Genomic DNA, 26898 nt, shown 5'->3' with positions numbered 1-26898 from the left:
TTTATACCATCGAAAATGAGTTAAAGATGGGAATCTAAGATTCTACAAAATCTCGCTGCTACGATCGCTGTTACCTACTTCGGGTCCAACAAAATGACGTAAGATAGTCTGTATGAGAGTATAGACAACATCTTCATTTTGTCGGGCTTGATTGGTGATTCGGTCAGTTTCAATCTTAAAAGAATTAAGTATTTCATTATGTGAGTGGTAGTGAGAAAATTATCCCACCATTCCCTGAAAATCCCTGTAAAGTCATTAGCAATAAAGCGGGCAACTTGATGATCAGTATTATCATTCTGTTTACAAACAGTACCATACATTAACATTTGATGTACAGTTTCAAAATTTTGATATTCTGATTTGCCATCTATGTTCCATTCATAAATGGTTTGCCATGATAGGCCCTTTGTGTGTGAAAGAAATCTTCCTCATATAGAATATCCTGAGGTGTAGGTTGGGAATAATAATATCTACTGGGTTCTATTAAGGCCATTCTGGAAGTTTGTTGAGGAAAATGGATTTTATTAAGAGACTGAATACCCTAAAAATTATTTTGTATTTATAAAATGTGTGAAGGAGAAAGATCATTCTCCTCCTCATTAAAGTTGTTTGATTGTTGAGCAGAAAGCATATTTATTTGAGAACTAGAGGTGCTAGGTCTTTGTCCTCAAATTTCAGTTGTTTGAAGGTGTCGTAGTACATTATCTCACACGAGCTACCTTGGTCTATCAGAATTCGCTTGACGTCATAGTCCTTGATGCGGAGGGTGACGACTAGTGCATCGTTGTGAGAGCAATATATTCTCTCGAAGTCCTTGTCTGAAAAAGACATGACGTTCGTGGCCTCTGTTCTCCCCTTTTTGACGGTAGGTTGGGTACTTAGTACTTCCCTTAAGTGCTCAGCCTTCTTGATCGATCCTCTGAGCTCGCATACACGCTCAGGTTCGAATACCTCATGTATCACATTGATCACACCTTGAGGTGGGGCGTCAATTGGCATTCCATTGGGGTTATTGTGGTCTTGGGGGGCTGGTTGCGTCCCTCCTTCAATGTATTTATCCAAGTGACCGGCTGCCACCAACTCCTCCAGATGCTGTCTCAATGGCATACAATTTTCAGTGCGGTGCCCCTTTTCTTTGTGGAAGGTGCATCGCGACCTTTCGTCGTAGTCTTTCTGTGCTTCTCCTAGCTTAGCTGGCCATCTGACGAAAGGTTCATCGCGTATTTTGCTCAGAATTCGGTAGATCGGTTTCTTGAATACCGTGGTTATGGCTGTGCAGATTCTCAACCATCTTTTATCCTGGTCCTCTCCGTTGTCTCGCCTGCCTTGTCCATTTTTGTTTGGACGTTCTACCGCGTTGATCTTTGCTGTGGTCTTTTTATCTGGTACTGCGGTCGTGCCAGATTTTGTTTTGGCACAGGCGCCATCCTCTTCCACCCTGATGTGCTGATGCACTCTTTCTATCAAGGCCTCTATGGTGAGGGGCGGTGTCATGGTGATTGAGTCCCTTAGTCTGTTTCCGACTGGAAGGCCTCTTTTGTACTGTGCAATGGTGAGATTGGTGGGGTAGTCCCCAATCTGGTTGAATGTCTCCCAGTAGCGACTATTGTAGGATCTTAGTGTTTCCTTTTCGCCCATGTCGATGGAGAGTAACTGGTCAATCTCCACCAGGGTATTGGTGTTCGATCTGAACCTCGTGACGAACACCTCCGCCAATTGTGCCCAGGAGGCTATGCTGCCTTCTGGAAGTTTTTCGAACCAAGTCAAGCCTAGGTCACCAAGGCTTGATGGGAAGAGGATGCACATCAAAGCCTCATTTCGCCGATATACCGCCATAACCTGGCGGAAGTGGCTTAGGTGTATGTAGGGGTCCGTCTTCCCCTCGTACGTGGTGAATTTGGGTTGAAGGAAACCTGAAGGAAGGGGCTCGTTTTCAATTGCCGGAACGGGATGTCTGCAGCCTTGCTAATGCTTTGTCCGTTGGTTTGTAGGCAGGGTGTGGCAACGGCATTCCGACCTCGACGCTTCCATGCGTCCGAGGAGCCAACCGCTGAAGGGTAGATACCCTGCGAGGGTTGCGTGCCCTAGTATCCTCCTTCTATCGTGCCTTTTCTTCCAACATGTTCTGTAAATCGGATGATCTTGGTAACTCTGTCTGCCAGGATGATGTCTGGTGCGAGCACGAGGGTCGATAGGTACTTCCTTCTGTGTAAGACCTCAATGATCTCGTTCTCTCAGACTTGGAGAAACGAGTTTTGGAGGTTCTGGATTGAGTATCGCCTGTCCTAGGGCTTCTACTCTCTGCTTGTGATGGTGTGGAATGCCTTCCACGGTCTTCTGAGCGGCGAGGGGACGTCTTGCTTTTGCGCCCCTCTCCTGTCGCCACTCCTTTTCCCTTCATCTGGTGTTTCATGGCCTCCATGTCCGCCGCCATCTTCCTTATTAATTCATCTTGCTCCTTAATGTGGTCCTCCAGAACTTGAGGATCAATCCTCCGCCTTTGTCTATCAGGACTTCGTGAACGAGAGTGACGGGGGCTGTTAGTCCGCCTCCTCCCCCTTGTATCCCTCCTGGGATTTTGTCACTGTAGCTTTAAGTCCGCCAAGGGAGGGATAGAAGATAGGCCTTCACGTCTTGTACCCCTCTCTGGTGTTTGTCCGTCGATGGCGGACTGCGGCAAATCTTCGTTGTGTGCCATTGCTTCTAAAGAGGAAAAGCTTGATCAAGAGGTTTTGTTCTTGTCTGAATTCCCATAGACGGTGCCAATTGTACGGGAAAGAAATAAACCTTCTTGTATAATCCTGTTGATCAAGATTGCGCTCCTCCGTACGTCATCGCTTTATTCCCTGAAAACACAAACGTGAGCTAGCCGGCGGGTGTGTGCCGGATACCTCTCCGATGCCTAAGTCAGCAAAATAGACAAAGACAAAGAGCTCTGTGTATTTGAGAATCAAAGTTGTGTTACCTCTCCATAGGTGATGTTGGTGAGCTTTTATAGGTTCCGTGTGGCACAATCCAAGTAGGACTCTTACTCCTCCATGTAGAGTCCTCCTAGGATTCATACTCCTGAAAGATAATGCCTATCCTTCAACACCCCCCTCACTGTTTAAACTAAGTGAGATGGTTTTACCATGGTCAGACTCCAATGTGGCCGAGGTACGCATGGCTATGCTTAGCCGTAGAACAGACCGAACTAATATCCTTAGTTCGGTTCGTCCTTTTACTGCCCTTACCTCAGTTCCTCCTGTACAAACAGTGGTAGGTCTAAACCGAGCTAACTTTTAGCAAGGTTTAGACCGAGCTAACCATACTGCGCCATAACCGGTATAAGTTTTAGTATGGTGACCGAGCTAACCTCCTTGGGACCGGAGTAACTTTACACCTCTCTTGGGCTGGAGTAACTTTACACCTCTCTTGGGCCGGAGTAACTTTACACCTCTCTTGGGCCGGAGTAACTTTATGGCCTTTTTACTCAGCCCTTCGCACTGTGACCCATAACGGCCCATTACCCAGCTCGGCCCAATTTTCATATAAATTACCCTCTCAAAACCCATATTGAAAAGTGCACATCTATTCAACAGATTCAAAAAATTTATGTTAAACCCATGAAATTTCTATTCTTAGAAAATCAACCAGAACGATTTAATAAAAAATTTAAAATTTAAGATTAACCTAGAAACCATAAACATATCCTGTTTAGTCAAAAATAATAAGAAGGAAAATATCTATGTTTAAACATTTTGAAACTAATGTTACAAAACAATTTAATAAAGAAGACAAAAGCCCATTGCCTACTAACGGAAATAGATGCACCATTTCAACTTCATTAAATGTAACTAACAAGATTAACCATATTACCTTATAAAACTTAATTGAGACAACAATGTAATCTCAATTTCCAAAAGATGAATTCTACCGAGAATAAAATATTGACATTATGCAGAACCAAATTAAATTTTGGATACAAACAAGTTTAAATAAATCAAGGAAATATAGAAGAATAACAGTTCTGTATAAACAAAACAACTGAATTTGTCTTAAGATTGTTGGAAAAATTATGTGTATAGTTGTAACATGCCAAAAAATATTACCAAATTATATATAAAAAAAACTATAAGTCGAATATAATGTAAATTGTTTGGGTTAAATCACATCAAACCATATACCGAGAACCAAGAAATACTTACAGAAAAGTAGAAAACTTACAAACAGATTGTAAATATCTGGAAACGAAAAACAAATTTGATCGAGACTTGTGTTGGACATAATTTCCTTTAAACAAATTTGTCTCCCGCTACGGTGCTCGTGAGTTTTTTATTGGACGTTTGTCTCCCAAGATACAACGATTGAACCTTATAGAAGCAACTCTACCACTGCAAGTCTGGCAAATCTTACTGTACAGAATTCTCTTGTAAAAAAGACAGAGTGCAGAAGGAAAGAAACATAAGATGAATTCAATGCCAAATAAATGCAATGAGGGGCTTGTTTATATAGGTGTATTGGTAGCTCTTCGAATGATCATGGTGAGTCACCTCCTTTCCATGAAAAGGTGCAACAAAAAAAACATAATTATTTTTTTAAAAGAATTCAAATTCTAAATCGAATCCTGTTTAATTTTGACTCAAAAAATTAACAAATTTATTTAAATAAAATAAAATTTTAAATTAAATAAATTTCGTCTTAAAACCATACTCAAATGGTATACTTTGGAGTCAATTTCTCATTCACCTATTAGTGGTTTTCAAACCATTTTTCCAACAAATTTTGGTAAAATCACCTTGATAAAAAGGTTGAAGCCCATTATCGAGTTAACTATTGTGTGGCTCACAACTTTTCTCGAAGAAATTACACTTACGTTCTGTTTGATTGGGAGATATGCGAAGAGATTTGAAAAATAAAAAAGAAAAAGTGTGTGAAACTGTGTGAAATATAGATATATTTTATTTATATTTTACTTATATTTTCTCTTTCTCTTTTCAAATATCGTCCAAAATCTCTCAATCAAACACAACACACGATTAGTCATTCAATTTGACATGAAAGCGTGTGAACCCTCAGTAGAGTCCACTATTGTGAGATCCATAGCTTCTCTACTGAAATTTGAACAGAACATTCAGTCCAATGAGCGAGAAGCCAAACCAAATTTAATCACTCTGGTGGGTTAACAGAATCAATTCACATGGATGAATAGGGTTAACAAAACAAGAATCAAGCTAGAATGGAATACCATAAAGCACTCACAATTATCAATCCACATTTCTTGCCTTCTCCAAGCTAGAAAAGTTGCCTTTCATAGCTAGTAGAAAACATGTAAAATTTGTGTGTGTGTGTGTGTGTGTGTGTGTGTGTGTGTGTGTGAGAGAGAGAGAGAGAGAGAGAGAGAGAGAGAGAGAGAGAGAGAGAGAGAGATCCTTTGCTTCCAACCCCTCAAAAGCACCATTTTCCATTCACAAAGCAGTTGTTGCATGCAAAGCATATTGCACCTTTGCTTGCCTCCCACCACTGTTCATGAGCTAAGCTAGCATGCCTTGAAAGATTTCTCTTCCAAGTTTTACAGATCAGACGAACAATATTAGCAGATCATTGGAATCAAAGAATGGAGTATTTGATTCAACGAAGAAGGTAACCCTTCATCATTCACTATTCCCTTTTGTTTTTCACAAGATTTTCAAGAAACACAAACCAAAAGCAAAATCAAGAAAACAGAAACATTTTCAGAAAGTGCAACTTCAAAGAAAAGAAAAAGGCAGCTCTACTTGCTTGCCTTGATTAATAGTTGTTCACTCAAATATTTTCACCAGTCCTTCGAGAGAACAACAATATATCAAACTTTTTATTGTTGTGTTTTCTTTTTGCTTTCGCTTTCGCTTTCGCTGTTGTTCAAAATTAGATTATCAATGTTTAGGAACAGAATTAAGAGAAGACTATCAGACGCCATAGCTCCTATTTTGTGAATATTATTTTCCATAGAACTTTAAATATATATATATATATATATATTATTTTATATATAAAATAGCCTCTACTATAAAAAAAATATATATGTTATTCTTCTTCCATTTTGAATTCTCTTTTTATTTTACATCTAAAAAAAACTTATTCATCCTATTAGAAATTACTTCTATAGTATTTAAATTTTTTTAATATATATATAATTTTTATATCATATATACATTTATGTGTGTATTGTTATATGGTGAAAAAAAAAAATATTTCTTTATTTGATCCCTCTAATAATAAAATTCTCGTTCTGTCCTGCCAATGACTTCATCAGGGTGAGAATTTCCGGGGGAGGACAAGATAGCGAGGAAGGGAGTGACAATAGCAGAAGCGAAGAAATTATACCAAGCCAGCGAACAGAATCTTTTCGAGGTATAGTCTGCTTATTTTTCAAGCATTTTCTTCAACTTCATTGCTTTTATTCCTTCTTTCTTTTTTTTAAAACTTTCTTTTCGAATTTTTTTTATAGAAAAATTAAAAACTAGTTTGACGAAAATAAATATCAAAAAAATATTTTTAAATCTTCAAAAAACATTTTCACCTTAAAAAAAATTATATAAAAATAATAAATGTTTTTAAATTTTTCATTTTTTTATCAGATTTTTATTCCTCAACACACTTGTTATTATTCCTCTTGGTGCGCCAGAGAATATATAACTTTTGAATATGTAAAAAAAGAATATTATTGATGTAAGAGAAAAAAATAGAATATATTGGTACACTTTGCATGTTACTTTCAAGCATGTTTAATAATGTTTATATTTACATTTTTTTTTTTATTTACAAAGATTTTGAAAATTTTAGACAAAATTCATTTGATGTATTTTTTAATTTTTAAATACATTTAAACAGTTTATAAAATTTACTAAATCTTTGTACCATTAAAAGAAAAAAGAAATTCATTCATTCATCCTTTGGGCGCCACCACCTCGGGCCTCCATCACCAGTCCGACGATCAACAATCACCTTCGGCCACCGGCCACCGCAAACCACTTTCAACGGCCTTTGTCACTCTACAACCACCTTCACCTACCCGTCACTTGTTTTCAAAATAATGTTTTTAAATAAATATATGAATACCAAATATGCATTTTAATTCGTTTTTGCTAAAAATAAATATAAAAAATTTAATGTTTCTGTAAAGAACTAAAATAAAAATAAATCATAAGCATTAGCAAACAGCTTAGTCCTCTGTTTTTTGTTATGTTTTTGTAGATAATAAGGCAGAGAGTGGGCTGCAGAGGCAATTTTCTAGTGAAATGAGTCATACTGATTATGACTCATCATATGAGGGTGAGTTTGCATCTGCCATTGCTGCTGCTGCATTTGCCATCTATTCAGCTGAAGAATCCAATTCAGAATCATACCAGAATAAGAAGTTGAGAGATGCCACTGAAATAATACCCATTAGCAGAGTCAGAACCACAACACAAGATCAATTTAAGCCCCCAGAATCGAGTCAAATATCTAATTCTACGCGATTTTCTGGCTGGGAAGCCCGTGATGGCGGTAAATTTTTTTATTACGTTTCTATATGAACAGAAATATGATACTACTCGATATCATGAATATTAAATAGGTCAGATCAATATTCAACCTAAGCAGATACAAATAACTCCATGCCATGACGCTTTTTGAATTTCTTATGTAACTCAATCCAGCTATGTAGTTTTTTTTTTTTTTTCATTTAAGGTAATGTATTTTTTTATCACCTATTTTAGGTTTAATTTAATAAAAATTATAATAATAGGGTATAATTTTTTAAATTGGGAAATAAATTGACTTAAAATCAAATATTTTATGCATAATTTCATCCCATAAAAATTAGTTTCCTGAAATTTAACCGGTGGCCATACACTTCACATTTTAAATTAAGAGTGAAATTTTTTGACATTACAAGCTAACACACGAATGAGCCAACACGAAAATTTAACAAATTGAGTTAGTGACAAGGTAATTTGACATAAACCTAAAATAACACGACACGAACATTATTAACATGACATGTTACACACCCCTATTTATATATTTATATTTTCATGATCTTAATAAATTGAAGCTTCCATGAGAATTCGAATGGATCAAAGCGAAAATTGGGTTTCAACAAGCCGAGGAAGTTCACAAGCCAAGGCCGATGCCTGGGAGAAAGCTGCCATGGCAAAGATTGAAAAACGGTATTTGTGTTCAAATCGTTAAATTTTTTTATTTGAGATCGATTCATTAAGTAAACAAGTTGAATTTGAATATATTTTAAAAGTTATTAAGTTTTCTTATTAAATTTGAATAACCTGCTACTCAGCTAGTTAAGCATTATATATTCATTGTTTCAATGATATTTAGTAATACTAGTATTGCACAATCCAAATATTATTTAGAATATTCACCCCCACTATACATCAATTAAATCTCAATTACACTTCTATTTATAATAATTTTTTGTAATAGATTTGTTTCCAATCCATTTATATGGCTCATTTTAAGTATAATTTGATAATCTAAATTGTTCATCTTATAGAACTCACAATTATTTTATATATTAAAAAGTATCAAATTAATTGAATATCAATAATCATAAGATTATATCGCAACCTCATGCAAAAAAATGAATGAAAAGTGTAATTTTAAAAATATACTGTCTATTTTTTGTGCATTATATATGGTATCTAATCTTCAATCAATCTAATTTATTTTATATAAAAAATAAACAAATCATATAAAATAAACTGTTTAGATCATCGCAATTGACATGTGGTGGGCCCATAGACTAACAAACAAAACACTTAAATTTTAGGTATGTGAAGATGAACTCGGCGATTCTTGCTTGGGAGAATGAGAAGAAGATGAAAGCCAAACTACAAATGGAAAGGAAAAAGGTATTCTCTTTTTCAACTTGGATTGATTTTTGTTACAAACACATAAATTTATAACGAATTCAAACAAAAGGTAAAATTTTCCAAAATTTGTTAGTATGGTTAGTATGGTCCATTTTAAAAAAAAAAAATTATTTCTTAATTGATACACTTACCACGAAATACAAATATAAATAAAATAAGAATCTAAAATCATGCATAAAGGAACACAAAAATTTAGATGATTCAGAACAAGACTGTCCATCACTCCAACAAGTTAAGGTTTTTGAGATAAAAATTTAGAAACAAATTGCTTTTAAGGGACAAAATATATTTGTAGCCAAAAGTGTCATATTGTTGTATTTTTAGTGATGAATTACTATCTTTTTGGGACTAAATTTTTTGTCTAAAAAAGTAAATTTTCTTGGCACAAAATTTGTCCCCAAAAATGCATTTATTAGCAATATTTTTAAAATTTTGTTGCTAAAGACCCTTTTTTTCAACTTTTCAGTCAATTTTTTTTATTAATGACTATAATTGGACTAATAATATTTTTTACAACAAAATTTTCAATTTTTGAAATTAAAAATTTAGTTCTTAAAAATTTTATATGTTGTAGTGTATGTCTATGATCTATATTATAATACAATACAAAAAGACGTGACACGCTAATTATAAATACATGGTATTAGGGTGATAGGAGAGAGAACTGTGACACACCAAAAAGTACTCTTACTCAGCTGTTGTGGGATTAGTGTTCAATACTTTTTCGGATTCATGCTACCTATACAGGAAGGAAATATCCGTCGTTCTCCGTACTTCTCGTGTCCAAGCTCTGTGTAACGTCGCTTAACCTGTGCAAAAAAAGACGGTGAGTTACCCGACGGTGTACTGCCGGAAAAACCCTCCGACGATCAAGTTAGCACACAGAGAGAAAGAGAGAGAGAGAGAGAGAGAGAGAGAGAGAGAGAGAGAGACAAAGGGGGAGGTAGCTCAGAAAATCAGATGTTCTAGACCTGTGCATGGATACACAACATCGTTTATATAGTTTCTGCGCGCTCCTTTTTGTCTATTCTCCTTCTAACGTGTGGATATGTTCCCTAATAGGGTTCCCCTACGTGTAGGCACAAATACCGCCAAACACTAAATGATCAAACCGCCAAACTGTATTGACGCATACGGATAGCGAAATCTTCTTCCCGCTCTCCCATCACGCCACATAACATTGGCCGCCGAGCTATGTTCAGCACGGAGCCACATCTTCACTATAGTACCGCGCTACCAGTTTGGTCTCCTCGGTCAATCCTAGAAGTGGGCTTAGCCGAGCTACCCAATCTCAACCGAGCTTCTACTTAGTAGACCTGGCCTGAGGATAAAGTCCATCCGACTCAGTAGAACGTATATCGTTGCCGGGATAGTAGCTTGGAGTTGTCTCAACTTGACCGGACTAGTCCCTCGGTCCAATGCATAACCAACGTCTGACTAAACAAAGACCAAGACTCTGGCCAAGACTAGCTCAGCCTGTTATTAGGCCATAAAGTTCGCTCTTAATTGCCCCTTAATTCCATCTGCATTAGCATGACCAGGACTACCTTCTTCGGCCAAGCTCATTCACCTGCTCGGTTATCCAACTCAAATCAATTCACTATCTTCGACCGCGCTAACTTTTACGCTCGGTCCTACGACCTGCTCGGTCGGCACTTCGACTTTTCAGCTTGTCTTTTCAAGATTGACACTGGTCTCATCAAAGACACGTGTCCTTTGTCCATTGGCCTCGTACAGCCAGCCCAACTGTTCCACGTCGTCTCCTCGGATTCAAATTTTTGGCGCCCCTTCTCATTCCATATACATCTTCTTCATACCAACCATTCATTTCCACTGTTCATTATATCTGCCATAGACAATCAAGAGTGAAAACACACCCAAGCCCCACCCCCTGCATTTTCTGCCCATTCTCGAGCATTTTCCTGGTAAAGTTGGTTCCGCTGTTGCCACTGTGAAGCATTTCACCGATCAGAGCTTCAATTCGCGTATTAACCAGTAAGTTTTCTCCTTCCTTTCTGTCCTTCTCTTCTTCATGCTTTTCTAGTGTTGTTTGAACTTTAACTCCCACACTAATCTGTTGAGGAAGATAGAAACACCCAAAAACCACCAAAAATTGAATATGGTTAGGGTTGCGCACTGCTTTCGTCATCGAAAAGCTTCAACGCCCCTGGTTCCTCGCATTGCTCATCATCCATTATGATGAACATGACAAGATCTGGGCTTGGTCGTGCTTAAAAATGCCCTTTTGATTTGAAAATAAAGGTGACTGAGTAAATCTATTGTTTATGGAGTCAGAGTAGAAAACTGGGTTATCAAGCGTATACGGTCGTGCGACCGAGCTAATATCTAGCCCGCTCGCGTAACCGGGCTAGGGTTTGCCAAATAATACAGATCGAGATAAGAAGTGACCGAGCTAAAATCAAGCTCATATGCGCGACCGCGCTATCACTTATACTTGATTTTTAACTGCAGAATCCTAGAGGACCAGGCACACCAACACTAGGGATTTCAACGACCGAGTAGCCACCGTGCACACCTTAGTCAACTCAATTTCACTGAGCTACTAAGTCGGTTTCTAATGGGGCGCTATCTGTTCCTTGTAAACACGCCGGGTACATTGGCCACGTTTCACGAGGAGTACGGCATCCCTGATGACGTCTACTTTGAACTCGGTGAAGAAGACATTTCTCTTTGGGACAGGCTGGATCAATTCCCCTTCACCGTGCTGTCAATTGTCGGGGGAGGTCTCTGCTTCCCGATACAGCCCTTAATCTGCAAGTTCCTAAGGCGTACCGGGCTAGCACCGACTCAAGTCTTGACGAACACATATAGAATAATAAACAAAGTTGCTGAGCCGAATCACCGTCTTGGCTTGAACCTAGGGTTGGCCAAGATCTTGTGCCAATATACCCTTGGTCGCATGGCCTATGGGTTTAATTATTACTTGAAAATAAGGCCGAGCAAAGAAAAACTAGTAACCGGCTCACCGGACAAGGACATGTACGAAGATGACTTCTTCTGGGTGTCCAGGAATTATGAAACAGCTGACATGCCCAGTTGGTACATTAGTAAGAATTTCGGTTCATCATGTAAACTGTGCTCTCTAACCGGTCAAGTTACTTTCCTTTACTACTTTGTACTGATTGCCTTCTTCTTGCAGCTATTGAAGCTTTGTAAGTGAATTATCTCAACCCAGATGAGGCTGCAATTAGAGCCGTGCTGAGGTACCATCACTGAGATTGCCACGACCTTCTCAGTTACGTGCCAAGCTATCGGTACTCGGCTCCTCGCAAAAAGCAGGATCACAGACTTCTTGCGAGTGCCATCTCTACCACCAAATCCAACACTTCCGGACGTGCCCTTAATTTGGTTAACCGAGGAGCATGAAATGGCCAAACGGAGCCAAATTAAGAATCTCATCACTGCCATATCCACCAAGATGCCGAGTAATTCTCCTATTACCTTTACTACCGGTCAAACATCTGGGACCATGATCACTTTGGCTTCAACCGCCGCAACACGAGCTACCAAGCACACGCGCCGAGCTGGCAAGAGCCCTCGCTCCGCAGATCTATCAGCTGAACTCGTGGCCAAACTGAGCACCGAGTAGCCGGCGTAGGAGGCTCAACCGACACCGCCGTAGAGGCTAGAGTTGAAGCACCGGGGGAAGGACATCCTGGTTAATGCTTCGGTGAAAGGCGATAAGGAGCACCTTTTGGCCTACGATCTGTCAAAGGCGTTGCACCTGCCAAGCGACATAACCGACAGTGGCCATATACCTAACACCCCACTTGTGAAGTTCGTAGTTAAGTCTATGACCAGGGTAAGAATATATGAAATTTTTCTAAGTGCTTCCGCGGTTGGTTTCTTATTTAAGCTAACTTTCCTCTGATTTCTTGCAAGTCATCCAAAAACAACACCTTGTCATGGACCACATCCACAAGCTCTGACAAACGGTGACTGACCTCTCGAACGTGACCAAGCATCTGGAAAACAAGCTGGGAAGGTCCAAGTCTTCTCTGGAAATTGCTAATGCAGACAACGCCAGACTGCTTGGTCAGTTCGGTAGCACCGAGCAAGAGAGAGATGCATTTTATACCAAGCTACTGGAGTTGAAAAAGGCTAGACAGACAGATATAGATGATGCCAATAATCTCGGTTTCAAGGAGGCCAAGGACAACTACTCCAAACAGGTTGAAGCCACCAAGGACATTTTCTTCAAGTCCGGTTGGAAGGTAGCTTATGAGAAACTCAGTCAAGGATTTGAAATCGAGGTGTTCACCTCTCTTTGCCCTGCTTTCTTATCGATCTATATCGTGCCTTACGTGAACAACGTCTTCAACTCATTACAAGAGGATGCCAAGGAAGAAACCGGTGAAAGGGCCGAGGAAGGAGGCAGTCAAATGGAGACCGGCCAGAAGAAGGCTGGCGATAAAGAAATGGCTGTCGTGGTCGACCTGGAAGCTACCGCAGAGGGGACTGGAGACGACTTCGCTGACCTCTCCTCCTTAGTCTAGTTTAGAGTTCTTTGCCTTTTTGATTTGGACTTTTGTAATCGGGCTGCTTGCCTCAACTCTTGTAGTTAAAATCTCAATCAATGAAAATTTTTACAACTTTTGTCTCATGCAATTACCTTGTGTGCCTTCTTTTCAACCGCACAATATACTTGATCAAAGCATCCATCCACGTAACCGGGCAAAACATCTCAGCCAAAAGTCAAAAGCTGACCAAAACATCAATTCTTTAGCTGAGTAGAACATCTCGGCCAAAAATTTGGAATTTAGCAAAGCATCAACTCCTTTAGCCGGGCAAAACACCTCGGCTAAAACCTTTGAGCGAGTAGTCGGGAAAAATCACCTTGGCCAGAAACTTTGAGTTGAACAAATCATCAACTCTTTTAGCCGGGCCAAATCACCTCGGCAAAAAGCTTTGCATGGAACAATCCATCAATTCTTTTAATTAGGAAAAATCACCTCGTTCAAAAGCTTTGAGTTGAACAATCCATCAACTCTTTTAACCGGGCAAAATCACCTCGGTCAAAACCTTTGAGTTGAACAATCCATTAACTCTTTTAACCGGGCAAAATCACATCGGTGAAAAACTTTGATTAAACAATTCATCAACTCTTTTAGCCCAGAAAAATCACCTCGGTTAAAAGCATTGAGTTGAACAATTCATCAACTCCAATAGCCGGGTAAAGACACCTCGGCCGGGAGACAGTTGCCCTTGTTCATTGCAATCCATTAACTACGATAAAATTTATAAGTACAATAATTCATTTCTATTATATATAGCTTTCATAAATTCACATAGTAACTGAAAGAATTATATCGGTAAATGAAAGGGAATGCTTGTCCTCCGCAAGCAAAAAATTACATTAAAGATTGAAACTAAAAAAAATACAACTTCAAATAGGCCGCGTTCCATAGTCGGGTTATGGCTTTGTCGTCCAAGTCCTCTAGTTTGTATACCCCTTTACTCGCAAGACCGGTTATCTTGTAAGGCCCTTTCCAGTTTACCTCTAGCTTCCCTTCGCTCGACACTAGAGTGTTGCCCATCACCTTTCTCAGAACCCAATCCCCGACCTTGAATTGTCTAGGGTGATCTGTTTTTTTATACTTTTTGAACAGCTCATGTTGGTATGCTGCGACATGGATCAGCGCATTTTCTCGGCGTTCTTCTACAAGGTCCAACTCTAGGGCGATGGTTTCAGCGTTTAAGTCTGGCTCAAAATTTTCGCTGCGGATGGTGGGCATGCCGTTCTCCAGTGAGATGACCACCTCCATGCCATATGCCAAGTCAAAAAGCGTCTCTCCGGTTGAGCATCTTGGCATGGTTCGGTAGGCCCAGAGGACATTTAGAAGCTCGTCTGTCTATTTTCCTTTGGCCTTTTCCAGCCTTTTCTTTAACCCGTCCAAAATTGTCTTATTTGATACCTTCGCTTGGCCATTTGATTGTAGGTAGGCCAGTGTTGAATTGTAGAACTCTATCTCCAGCTCCTCACAAAATCCTCTGAACAATTTTTCATTAAATTGGGTGCCATTGTCGGAGATCAAAGCCTTAGGAACTCTAAACCGCGTTACCATATTTTGCCAGACGAATTTCTTCACATCTTTTTCTTTGGTTGTTGCCAGGTGCTCAGCTTTGACCTATTTGGTAAAGTAATCGATTGCTGCAATGAAGAATTTATGGTTACCGCGCGCAGTTGGAAGTGGTCCCACTATGTCCAGGCCTCACATTGCGAACGGCCAAGGACTTGTGAGGGGAAGGAGTTCTCTAGCTGGCTAGTGAATTTGGTGAGCAAACTTTTGGCACTTTTCACATTTTCACACATATTTCTGTGCATCGGCTTACATGTAGGGCCACCAATATCTTTGTGAAATAGCACGGTAGGCCAGGGATCTTCCCCCAATGTGGCTGCCACACATTTCTTCATAGATTTCAAACAGAAAGGCGTCGACTTTGTTTGAGTGTACGCACTTCAGATATGAGCTAGTGAAGGACTTCTTATACAGGCCGCCAGATAGAGAGAGCCAAAACCATTCAGACTTCACTTGGATTTTGTTTGCCTTTTTCTTGTCGGTTGGCAGGATTCTTTCTTTCAAGAAAAGATTGATGGGGTCCATCTAAAAGGGACCTAGCTCGGTGCAGAGAACTTCTGTCTACACTGAGCCCTCGATGCTGGGTCTTGGGAGGAATTCAATCAGGAGGGGGTTGGGGGTTGATTTTTCAGCCATGGAAGCCAAATCGGTTAATTCATCTGCTCGGTCATTGTCTTCTCGGTCGATTTGTTGAACGCGTATGGCTTAAAATTTTTTGATCTGCTCTTTTACCAGAGTTTAATATTTGGCCATGCTGTCATCTTTGGCTTCGTATTCCCTAGTCACTTGATTTACAACGAGTTGGGAGTCGTTGTAAACTATTAGCTCAGATGCTTGCAATTAGAGCGCGCTTTTCAATCCGGCTAGCAGTGCTTCGTATTCGGCCTCATTGTTGGATGCGGGAAACCTAAGTGCGATGGAATGTTCGATGGTTAGTCCATTTGGTGAGATCAAAACTACGCCCAGCCCGGTTCCATGTCTGTTTGAAGCACCATCGACAAGAAGTTTTCACATTTCACTGACAAGAGCTTCCAATATTCTACGGGATCATGGAATTTATGAAGGTTCAAGTGTTCTGAGTTGCTTGGCTGCTCGACTATTCCGCGTCAAGCGCGCCGTCGATGATTGCAACTTGCATTCTTTTTCCCTCCCTCTGGTGATATGGTGTTAGATCCAACAGGTTGTCCTGTTATTCCCAAATCCATCAACGCATTGCCAGGTTGAGGTGGGCCTTCAAATGGTGGGTCTATGGTTGCACGCGAAACTTTCGTGTCACTTTCAATGTCTTGTTTGTTAAGAGGACTGGCTTAGACTGAAGTGGGGGTTGGTTGTGCAATTTCTGCCGTGCCTACCCTCCTCAGCCTGGTTGCATCGATCAGGTCCACCAGGCAAATTGGGTGAATGCTAAGTGAGAATTCTGCCACAAAACCGGCCAATGCTTGGGCTTTAATAGCAGTTCGGGGTTGAAACTTGACGTCGAATTGTCCCAACTCGACTGCGAATTTGGCCAAAGAAGTCTACCTGCTCAAACAAGGCTTTCAAAGGAAACTCGGTCAACAGCACGATCGTGTGAGCGTGAAAGTAATGTGCCAACTTCTTTTAGGCCATCATTAGTGCTAAGGTGAGTTTCTCCAGCAGCAAGTATCTTGACTCTGTCGGGGAGCAAGGTTTTGCTAACATAGAAGATCAATAGGTGTTGTATGCCCTCCACTCTTATCAGCACCGCACTGACCGCATGTTGGGAAACAGAAAGGTAGAGGTAGAGTTCTTCGCGCTGTTTTGGCGTGACAAGTAATGGAGCGGAGGATAGGTATGTCTTTAGTTTGGCCAACGCCTTGTCGCATTCAGCATCCCACAAAAACTTCTATTTTAAGGCCTATAAGAAAAGGTAGTAACGATCTAATAACCGACTTATAAATCGGTTAAGCGCAGCTGCCATCTCGGCAAGATGTTGCACGCCCTTTGCTGAGTTGGGCTACTTTAATTCTTGTATAGCTTTGATTTGAGAGGGATCCGCCTCAATTCCACAGTTGGTGACCAAAAATCCCAAAAATTTCCCTGACCTCACGCCGAAGGCACACTTCGATGCGTTTAGACGCAACTTGTGTTGTTTGAGAATGACGAACATCTCTGCTAAGTCGACCAAGTGGTCTGTCTCACATTTGCTCTTCACGACCATTTGAGGTGGGCCTTCAAATGGTGGGTCTATGGTTGAGGTGGGCTCTATGGTCGTCGGTTGGTTCATGGTGAGCGAGTCTCTCAACCTATGTCCGATCGGGAGACCGCGCTTGTATTGGGTGATCGCAAAGTTGGTCGGACAATCAAGGATTTCGTTGAAGGTTTCCCAATATTTGGCATTGTACACTTTGAATAAGTCACCCAAGTCCTTCTTGACGCTCAGAAGGTGGTCGACTTCTTTGGGTATTTTGGTGTTGGTTTTGAATCGGGTCACAAACGCTTGCACCAACTACTGCCACCTTTCGATACTTTCCTCCGGCAGCCTCTCGAACCATTTCAGGCCTAAATCACCCAAACTTAACGGGAAAATAAGGCACATAAGTGTGTCGTTCCGCCTGTAGCCAACCATAACTTGCTGGAAGTGCCTCACATGCATGTATGGATCAATTTTCCGTCATAGAGCGTAAACTTGGGCTGGTGAAAGCCTGCAGGGAGCGGCATAGTCTCTATCTCAAGGGAAAAAGGGTGGCGCTCAGCCTCGCCAAGTCTCTGTCCAAAGGGACATGTACAACTGGCTGTGGTGGCGGCATTATGACTTCTTCACTGGTGTGACCTCCGTGGGACAGCCGCTGCAGTGCTAGCACCCTTTGCGCCTCCTGCCGTCGTGCTTGTTCTTCCAAGACGTCCCTCAAGTCCTTCGAACGGGAGGAGTAAGAGTATTTAGACATTGTCGACGGACGTGAGGGACGGTAGCTACTATCTCGTGCACACGACTTCTCCACCGGTGGGTCAGACTCACCAACCCCATAGCTCTTGGTGATTAGAAAGGAAGGCGTCCTTTGTTGGTTCTGGCTGCCTGAGCGATGGGGTTGGGTGCGCTCATTATGGTTTTTCACTCCAACAACACCCTTCCCTTTGACTTGCCGCTTCAGCGCCACCATCTCCGCCGCCATCCTCCGGATGATAGCGTCTTAGTCCCTCAGCTTGTGCTCTAGGCGTTGAGCGTGCGACTCTCTTCGTCATCGGTGTCCGTTTGGACTCTAAGAGTGATCGATGCTCCTAGCGCGCTTATCTTGTGCATCTCTGGGGAGCCCTCTAGATGAAGTCTCCAGGCCCGCCATGTTCGGAACAGTGGGGGATGCGTCTCTCCTCCGGATTAACTCTGGGGTGATGCCATCAACAACGAACAGCAGAGTTTGTTCGCCATCTATAAAAGATGATCGGATGAGCTTGGACTCCTAATATTTTTTACAACAAAATTTTCAATTTTAGAAATCAAAAATTTAGTTCTTAAAAATTTTATATGGTGTAGTGTATGTCTATGATCTAGATTATAATACAATACAAAAAGACATGACACGTTAATTATAAATACATGGTATTAGGGTGATAGGAGAGAACTATGACACACCAAAAAGTACTCTTACTCAGTTGTTGTGGGATTAGTATTCAATAATTTTCTGGATTCATATTACCCAACAATACATTTTTTGTCTGGTTTTTGTATGTTTACATACTTTATCATATGCAAATAAATGATATTAATTAGGAAGTGGTCATGAAAAATGATGAAACTGCAGAGCGAAATGGAGCTAAGAAATGCACTGAATTTACAACATTACAAGAACAAGCTAGCAAGGATAGATCATAGTGCTGTAGAGGCAAGAGTGCAAATGGAAGAAAAGAGAGAAATTGAAGAGACTGAGGTGAAAGAAAGAGCCAACAGGATCAAATCAACTGGAACAGCTCCTGTTACTTGTTTCTGCTTTTGATTCTACCAAACTACTTTAAAAAACATGTGTATACATATATATATATATATATGTATTAATTAAACACTTTTATGTGTTCAATCATAAGGTTTGTGATGCAACATCTATTACATGATTAAACAAGTATGATAGGTTGTGGAAACCCAACACAAAGTCTAAGGGTCCTATGATCCTCAAAAAGTCTTTTTGTCCAAAGAGAAGTGTCTATGATAGTGTTTAGTACTTAAGGGTATTATGGTAATTTCAGTTTTGTTGGACATGGGTTGTAGGGTTGCTCATGGGTTTTATTTTGAGTCAAGTTATTAAATGAGTCATTATATATGGGTTTTATTATATCTAAAATAATCTTAGTGGTCAAAAATCTAAATTTTCTTATTTAATATTGAAGTAAAATTAGAAATCATTAAAATTTTCTATTATAATTGAAATAGAATTAGGAGTGTCTTTAGTTTATAAATATATGTACAATCTCACTGATTCAAGAAAAGAGTTAATACTATGAAAATTTGATATTGTGTTTGTGTGATTGGCCTATCCCTTGTGAGGGTGAAGCTCTTCTTCTTTTTCTTCTTCTTCTACATAGCAAGGTTACTATTCATTTCACTCTTCACAGTGCTTGAAACAGCCACTCAACAATTCCTAAATACTTGTATTTTCATTTCCAAAATCTTACCCTTTTACAAACCCTTAAACTCTTATTTTTTTTAAATACTTTTACAGTCACAAAATCTCACTAAATCCAGCCTTATAAATCTATTATTACTGCTGTCAATATACTTAATCTAAACTTGCTACTTGTAAGAAAGTAATCTTTACTCACCCTACATCAGCTTGTCTGGTTGGTTCTATCCATGTTGAATTATTGTATTAAGGTACTTTCTATACATTATTGTATTCACAATAAAATGGGTTGGTTCTATCCATGTTGAATTATTGTATCAATAATGATAGAGACTCCTACAAAACACAACTCCCACAACCCTTAAAATGATCTGAACCATTCATGTCACTGTCAGACAATTCTCAAAAAAATTCAAACACATCAATGATCAATATATTAGTGGGGGTCGTAAGGGTTCTTGTTTGTGGGAGTCCTAAACGTTTTCCTTATTGTATTGAGGTACTTTCTATACATTATTGCATTCACAATAAAATGGATAGACATTACAAAGATATTAGCCCCCTCTTTGCTTTGAGACTTCCTTGCAAATAAAAGTTTGTTAAATTTGTAATATTAATAAGGCAGATATTTCGGATCTTGCTTGGATAAGTACATCTTACGACAATAAATTAAGGTTTTACAAATAAAAATTTGAAGAAGAAAATATCATTTTAGAAGCGAAATTTTTTTTTTTTATTATCAAAAGTATCATTATTATATTTCTAACAACAAATTTAGATATTTAGTGATGAATTACTATTCTTTTATGATTAGATTTTTGTCTTCCTAAAAATATATTTATTAGCGACATTTTTAAAATTTTGAAGATAAAAATTATTTCGAAACAATTTTTAGTGACTATCATCGTGGCAACAATAATTGGTTTCCAAATGCTTTTGCAACAACATTTTCACTTTTCGAGACAAAAAAAAATTGTTCCGTAATACTCTTATTTGTTATAATGTCCTATTAAATAAGTCTAACAATACAAAAATTGATCGTAAAACCAAACACAAAATATATATATTTTGAATATATTCTATATTATTCTATGCTTAAATTTTATATTCGTCAAAGAATTAAATGTGTAGATAATCATGGCCATCTTTGTCACACAGCTGTACCTCTCTAAATTTTGTGAAACTTCATCCATCATAACTTGCACTACTACCCACCTCAAAAAAAACTTGCACTAGCTGCTATGTATTTATAACTCACCTCCAAATTTGGATAAAACTAATCTGTAATCTCACTTGCACTAAAAGAAGTAATTAAAACATTACCATTTTAAGGTACAATTGCAAATGTTTTGGTTAAAGAAATGAAGAAGGTTTTGCCTCAAATTAGCTATTAAGTTGGTTTATTTTGAGAGTTATTAATTGTTGGTGTGTAAAGTTATTAATTTATCATTGAAAGAAAATGAAAAAATTAATATAGTAATTGAAATGTTCTGTTATCAAGTATGAGGTCTGAATTTAAATGAAAAAATATATATACATAGATGGAGAATATGATTGGTAGTGACACGTGGTGACTTTTGAGCTCTAGGGAGGTATCCACGTGGTGAATTATGAGATGATCTACGTGTCCATTGTTGATGCAGAGAACCCATTTACTAATGTCTGGTTTAGAGTGAGGGCTTAAAGGCTTAAAAAATTTAGATATTTGAAGGCAGACATTGACAGTTAAATGATTGGGAGCTTTATATCTATCAAGGGTATTATGGTTGAAATGTATCTTTTAATGTCTAAATTTTAAATTTTTTTTTTTGAACTCAGTATCATTTTGTGTTTACAAATCTCATATTAAATCATGAAAAAATTGGTCTAACATCCCTCCTCTACTTTTGATAGGAGGACAGGCCCAAAATAATATATTTTGATATTTAAGGTCCATCAAGTTTATTTTAGGTTATAAAGTATCTAAAATACCCTTCTTTTTTATAACATAGATTTGTTTGAATATTATATTGTTGACTTCACGGTGAAGATTTCATCGGAGATTGCAGTGGAGTTGACGAGAAATTTGTTTGAATATTATATTGTTGATTTCACGGTGTAGATTTTGAAAACTGACTTCGCGGTAGAGATTTTGTCGGAGATTTCAGTGGAGTTGACGAGAAAGATTGTTACGATCGTGTAGGTGTTACAGTGTGTTGATCGCATAGGTTTTTCAGTGGAGTTGAATTAGGTATGTTTTCGATGGAGATTCCCCATGGATTTTGATTTTTGTTTTGAATTTTTGTTTAGAGAGGCGCTAGCTTGATAGAGTTGATTTTTATTTTTGGAATTAATTTTTCATTCTCTATTTTTTGATCAATTTCAAAGAGTGTTGACAGTGTAGTTGATTTTGATGTTTAGAGTTCATTTTTCGTGCTCTGTTTTTCATCAACATGCTGATCAATGGTAAGTTTTGTTCTATATTTTTTCAAACCAGATAAATTTCGTTCTCTGCACTTTTGTTCGTATAGTCCGGAGAAAATTGTAAGTTTGTTATTATAATCCAACGAAAATCACAGAGAAAATTATAAGTTCATATGGACATATTATTAGAAGTTTGTAATGCAGATAGAATTTGAGAAAGTGAATGTAAGTTCATAAATTTCTCTAGACTTTTATTTGTAGTTCAAAGAAAATTATAAGTTTGTTACTCACTTTCAGTTTGTAATTCAGAGAAAATTATATGTTTGTAAAAAGTGAATATAAGTTTTTGTTTCTCTGAGCAAAATTATTTTTTGTGTTTTTTCTTTCAATTTAGATGGACAATGCAGTGTTTTTTGTTATCTTGAAGGTGTATATAAGTTTGTAAATTTCTCTGGATTTTTGTATGAGTGCAATATTGCAGAATGACTCATAGAAAATTATTAGCTTGTAGTTCAGTGAAAATCACAGAAAAGCCTATAATTTCATAACAGATATTCTGTGTGATTTTTTTCTATGATTGTGTTTAATAGTTAATAGTAAATTTCTCTGTGATTCTCTCTAGATTCATTAAGTTTCTGTTATTTTGTTTTTGTTATCTTGAAGGTGAATATAAGGTTGTAAATGTCTCTGGGCTTTTATTTGAGTCTAGAGAAAATTATAAGCTTGTTATTATAATCCAGAGAAAATTATAATTTTTAGAAATTTCTCTGGACTTTTATGTTGTTCTTGTGAGGTGTTTTTATGTTGAACAAATTATTTTTCTTGTTTTTTCTTTCAGTTTCGATGGACAGTGCAATGTTGTTACTGTGCAAATATGTGAATGATACTATTGTCATTAATGTTTCATGCGAATTGAATTTTGAGGAATTGGTTGGCATTTTGTGTAAAACATGGGAGAATTTGAAACCTGAGACTCTGTGTATTTCATATTCTATTGTGGGCCATCTAAATTGTATGGTTCGAAATAATATTGATTTTCTGAATATGTTGAGGGTTGTTTGTTGTTTGTGCACGTGGTGTTGATATAGTTGATGTTTCAGTTACTAGGTGTAGTACTTTTGATAAAGAAGATGAAGTGGGGTCTAATTGGGTAGATGTTGTGGATGGTAAATGTGATAGATTGGTGGATATTGAAAGGAATTCACTCTCTAAGTTTTGTTCTCACCAAGAAAATGTGTTATTGTCAGCTAGTTGGCGAAATAATATTACGAGTGTTGGACAAAAGTTTGAGGGTGGTGTGGTTGAGTTCCGTACTTTTTTATGCAAGTATGCTATTGAGGTTGGTTTTCAGTTTACGTATGTTAAAAATGACAAGCTGAGGGTTACGGCAGAATGTGCATATAAGGAATCAAGGGGATGTATATGGCATGTACATACTTCAGTTGAAAAAACAAATGGGTTCTTTTACATAAGAACTTTGAACAATGAACATACGTGTGGTGTGGCTGTTCGTACTAGTAAACATGCTAGGATGACTTTCAGCTTAGTTTCTGGGCTGATACTTGAAGAGGTAAGTGCAAAACCTTTAACTCGTCTAGTGGATGTTGTCAAAGAAATGAAAGACAAGTATGGGGTCTCAATCAGTTATAATTGTGGTTGGTTGGGGGTTGAAAAAGCAAAATGTAGTACATGTGGGAATTCTTGTTTGTCATTCGATCAATTACGGTGGTATTTTGACGAGGCATTGAAGAACAATCCAGCTAGTCGTTTTGAGTTAGATTTTGAAGGTAACAAACGTTTCAAAAGAGTGTTTGTGACTTTTCATGCATGCATTGCTGGTTTCAAATATTGTCGGTCATTGGTTTTTCTTGATGGAACATTTTTGAAAGGACGATACAAGGGAGTTATGCTTGCTGTGACGGGGAAAGAAGGGAATGAAGGTAATTGTAAATATATCTAATTTTATCTAAGAATGTTAATTTTCTATACATGTAAGAATTGAGTGAATGTGATTTTTCTTTGACACTTTGATTTTTCTCTAGTTTTGGCCACTGTGTGGATTTTCTCTAGTTGTGGCCACTGTGAGAATTTTCTCTGGATTTTGGTCAGTGTGTGAATTTTCTCTGGATGTTGTCATTGTGTGAATTTTATCTGTAGTTGGCCACTAAGTGAATTTTCTCTGGATATTGTCACTAAGTGAATTTTCTCTGGATGTTGCCAATGTGTGAATTTTATCTGTAGTTGGTCACTAAGTTAATTTTCTCTGGATATTCTAATTGTGTGAATTTTCTCTGTAGTTGGTCACTAAGTCAATTTTCTCTGAATGTTGCCAATGTGTGACTTTTCTCTAAAGTTGGGCACTAAGTGAATTTTGTCTGGAGGTTGCCATTGTGTGAATTTTCTCTGGATGTTGGCAGTGTCAAATTTCTCTAGTTGTTTGTTGTTCTAATTTTCTCTGCATGTGTATATCTAATGTGCTTGTTCCTATTTGTTTTGTAGGTTTTTTTCCTATAACTTTTGCTGTTGTTGATGTTGAGAATAAAGACAATTGGTGTTGGTTCCTTGAACATTTATGTGAAGTATTGGGATCAGAGAGGGTGATAAGTTTCATATCAGATCGACATTGCGGTATTGTGGAAGGAATTGCTAGGTTTTCTCCTAACTGCTTTCATGGATTTTGTCTTGAACATCTAAAGAGAAATTTGAGGGATAAGTTGTCATGTGGAAACACAAATTTGGTTAGGGAGACGATTGTGTCCAAGTTTTCAGAATGTGCATATGCGCCAACAAATGCATCATTTCATTTCAAGTTAAATGAATTAAAAAGTGAAGGAGGAGACACTGTGAGTGTTTTCTTGAGAAGTTTACCATATGAAAATTGGAGTGATGCATATTTTGAGGGGAAACGTTATGGTGAGATGTATTCAAATGTTGCTGAGTCATTCAATTCATGGATACAAGAAGCTCGGCACTTCCCAATAACAAATTTGGTGGACATGATACGGTTGCAAATCATGAATATGAGGTCTAATAGGAGGCTGCTCTCTAGTAAATGGAATAAAGTTCTCTGTCCTCGTATGGATAGTGTATTGGAGAAGTCTTTCTTGGATGGGAGGACATGGAATGTGAGTTTATCATCTGATAATGTCTTTAAAGTGCATTGTTTTCCTTCGGTTATGGTTGATCTTGAGTTGAGAACTTGTTCATGTCGAAAACGAGAAACAAATGGGTATCCATGTCAACATGTTGTTGCTGTAATTTTTAGAAGTGGAAAGAATTTGAATTCATTTGTTGAACCATTTTTTCATGCTGATATGTATCGTCAAGCATACTCGTTTTCGATTGGCCCAGTTCTAACTGTTGAAAAACCTGTATGTAGCATTGATGATGCTATGATTTTACCTCCATTGAGTAAGAGACCAGTTGGGAGGCCAGAGAAAAACATAATTGCTTCTACTGGAGAGTTTAAAAGGGTGATTAAGTGTAGTCGTTGTGTGAGTATTGGTCGCCATAATAAGAGGACATGCAAGGAACCTTTGTTAAATAGTTGAGGATAATACATTTTATTGATTGAATAATACATTTGATGATTACTTTTGTGTATTTTGTTTTGTGAAATGTATTTTTTAGACACTGTATATAATAATACCAATCAAATTCATCCAGAGAAATTTTTCAATAGCAGTAAAAGTGTGCATTGTGTTTGTTGATACATACTATAGGCAGTGGGTTTGTAATACCAGTTAAATTCATCCATAGAAGTTTGCCAATAGAAGAGAAATTTACTATGGGCATTGTGTTTGTTGAAATTTGCATTGTGTTTTGCGAGGTCCAATTTATCTAGAGAAATTTGCCAATAGTATTGAAAATTATAGTGTACATTGTGTTTGTTGAAACATACTATAGGCAATCTGTTTATAATACTAGTCAATTTCATCCAAAAAAATTTTCCACTAACAGAGAAAATTATCTGGGCATTGTGTTTTGAGGTTTCAAATTCATCTAGTGAAATTTGCCAATAGCAGAGAAAATTACTGTGGGCTTTGTGTTTTTTGAATTTGATGATTGTTTTGTACCAACACAAAGCATTACAGATTATATGATCATGTAGGCATCCCCTTGGGAAGATGCAAGTTAAATTTCTCTGTGAATTTCTGGTAACATCATACCAGAGAAATTTCTACAGACAATTTTCTCTGTGTGGATTGTGTTGACAATCACAATAAAAATATATATATATATATATATTTAACCATTGATAGGTATGAGATTTACATTAGTCAAAAAATGATATATACATATATGTCAAGCATCATCATTCCTTCAATATATGAAAAAACAAATTGAATGGTTAATCCTAATTATATTGTGTACATTGTCTTCCTTGCACTAGTTTCACTATTACACTTTTGGTTCTTCTTTTGGAGGTATTTGAATTGGTTCTGTCCATGACCGGCCAACTTCGGTCACAAATCTCTCTATGATTTCTGCCCACATCAACCTTATGTCTTGTGTGGACAATTTCGAGCTAATAGGTTCATGTTTGTTATATTGTCTCATTATATAGCATACAAAGAGGCCACAATCTAGACTGCATACAAATTATAGGTATAGTTAGTTTTAAGAATCATTCAAATCAGATTATCTTATTTATAGATGTTTTGTGAAACTTACGAATCACTGTCTTATTGTTGAGCATTGTTGACATACTCAAAGTCGTAATTTGTTGTGAGTTTATCAATTTGAAAGAGGGTTGTGATTGTGCCTCTCTTTCAAGGCAAGCTTTCAAAAAATTCTTCACATAATCTTGCTGCAAAAAAATAATTTGTAAGTAACAGAGAAATTTACAGACAAATCAATGGGATTCTATGAAAAATATCATCGCATAAACATTATGATGGATCAGAGAAATTTGCACTTGTTACCAAT

The 26898-nt window shown here is 37.9% G+C and overlaps 1 protein-coding gene across 3 annotated transcripts; it reads left to right on the top strand.

Annotated features, from left to right (window-relative positions):
* The first annotated feature begins 5069 nt into the window (after nt 1-5069).
* On the top strand, nt 5070-19092 carry LOC114285616 (uncharacterized). Of its 3 annotated transcripts, none has more exons than XM_028228670.2 (6): nt 5070-5622; nt 6275-6372; nt 7216-7509; nt 8060-8174; nt 8792-8873; nt 18754-19092. In XM_028228670.2, the coding sequence occupies exons 1-6, from the start codon at nt 5597-5599 to the stop codon at nt 18943-18945; spliced, it is 807 nt and encodes a 268-aa protein (XP_028084471.2). In that variant the 5' UTR covers nt 5070-5596; the 3' UTR covers nt 18946-19092. The 3 variants fall into 3 exon arrangements, with proteins under 3 accessions (XP_028084471.2, XP_028084473.2, XP_028084470.2); XM_028228672.2 differs by having other exon boundaries at nt 18723-19092; XM_028228669.2 differs by lacking the exon at nt 18754-19092 and adding an exon at nt 15029-15289.
* The last annotated feature ends 7806 nt before the right edge of the window (nt 19093-26898 follow it).

The sequence above is a fragment of the Camellia sinensis genome, chromosome 4 (genome assembly GCF_055761805.1).
Source record: "Camellia sinensis isolate YWXY chromosome 4, ASM5576180v1, whole genome shotgun sequence".
NCBI classification, from domain to species: domain Eukaryota; kingdom Viridiplantae; phylum Streptophyta; class Magnoliopsida; order Ericales; family Theaceae; genus Camellia; species Camellia sinensis.
This window is presented reverse-complemented; position numbering and strand designations above follow the sequence as displayed.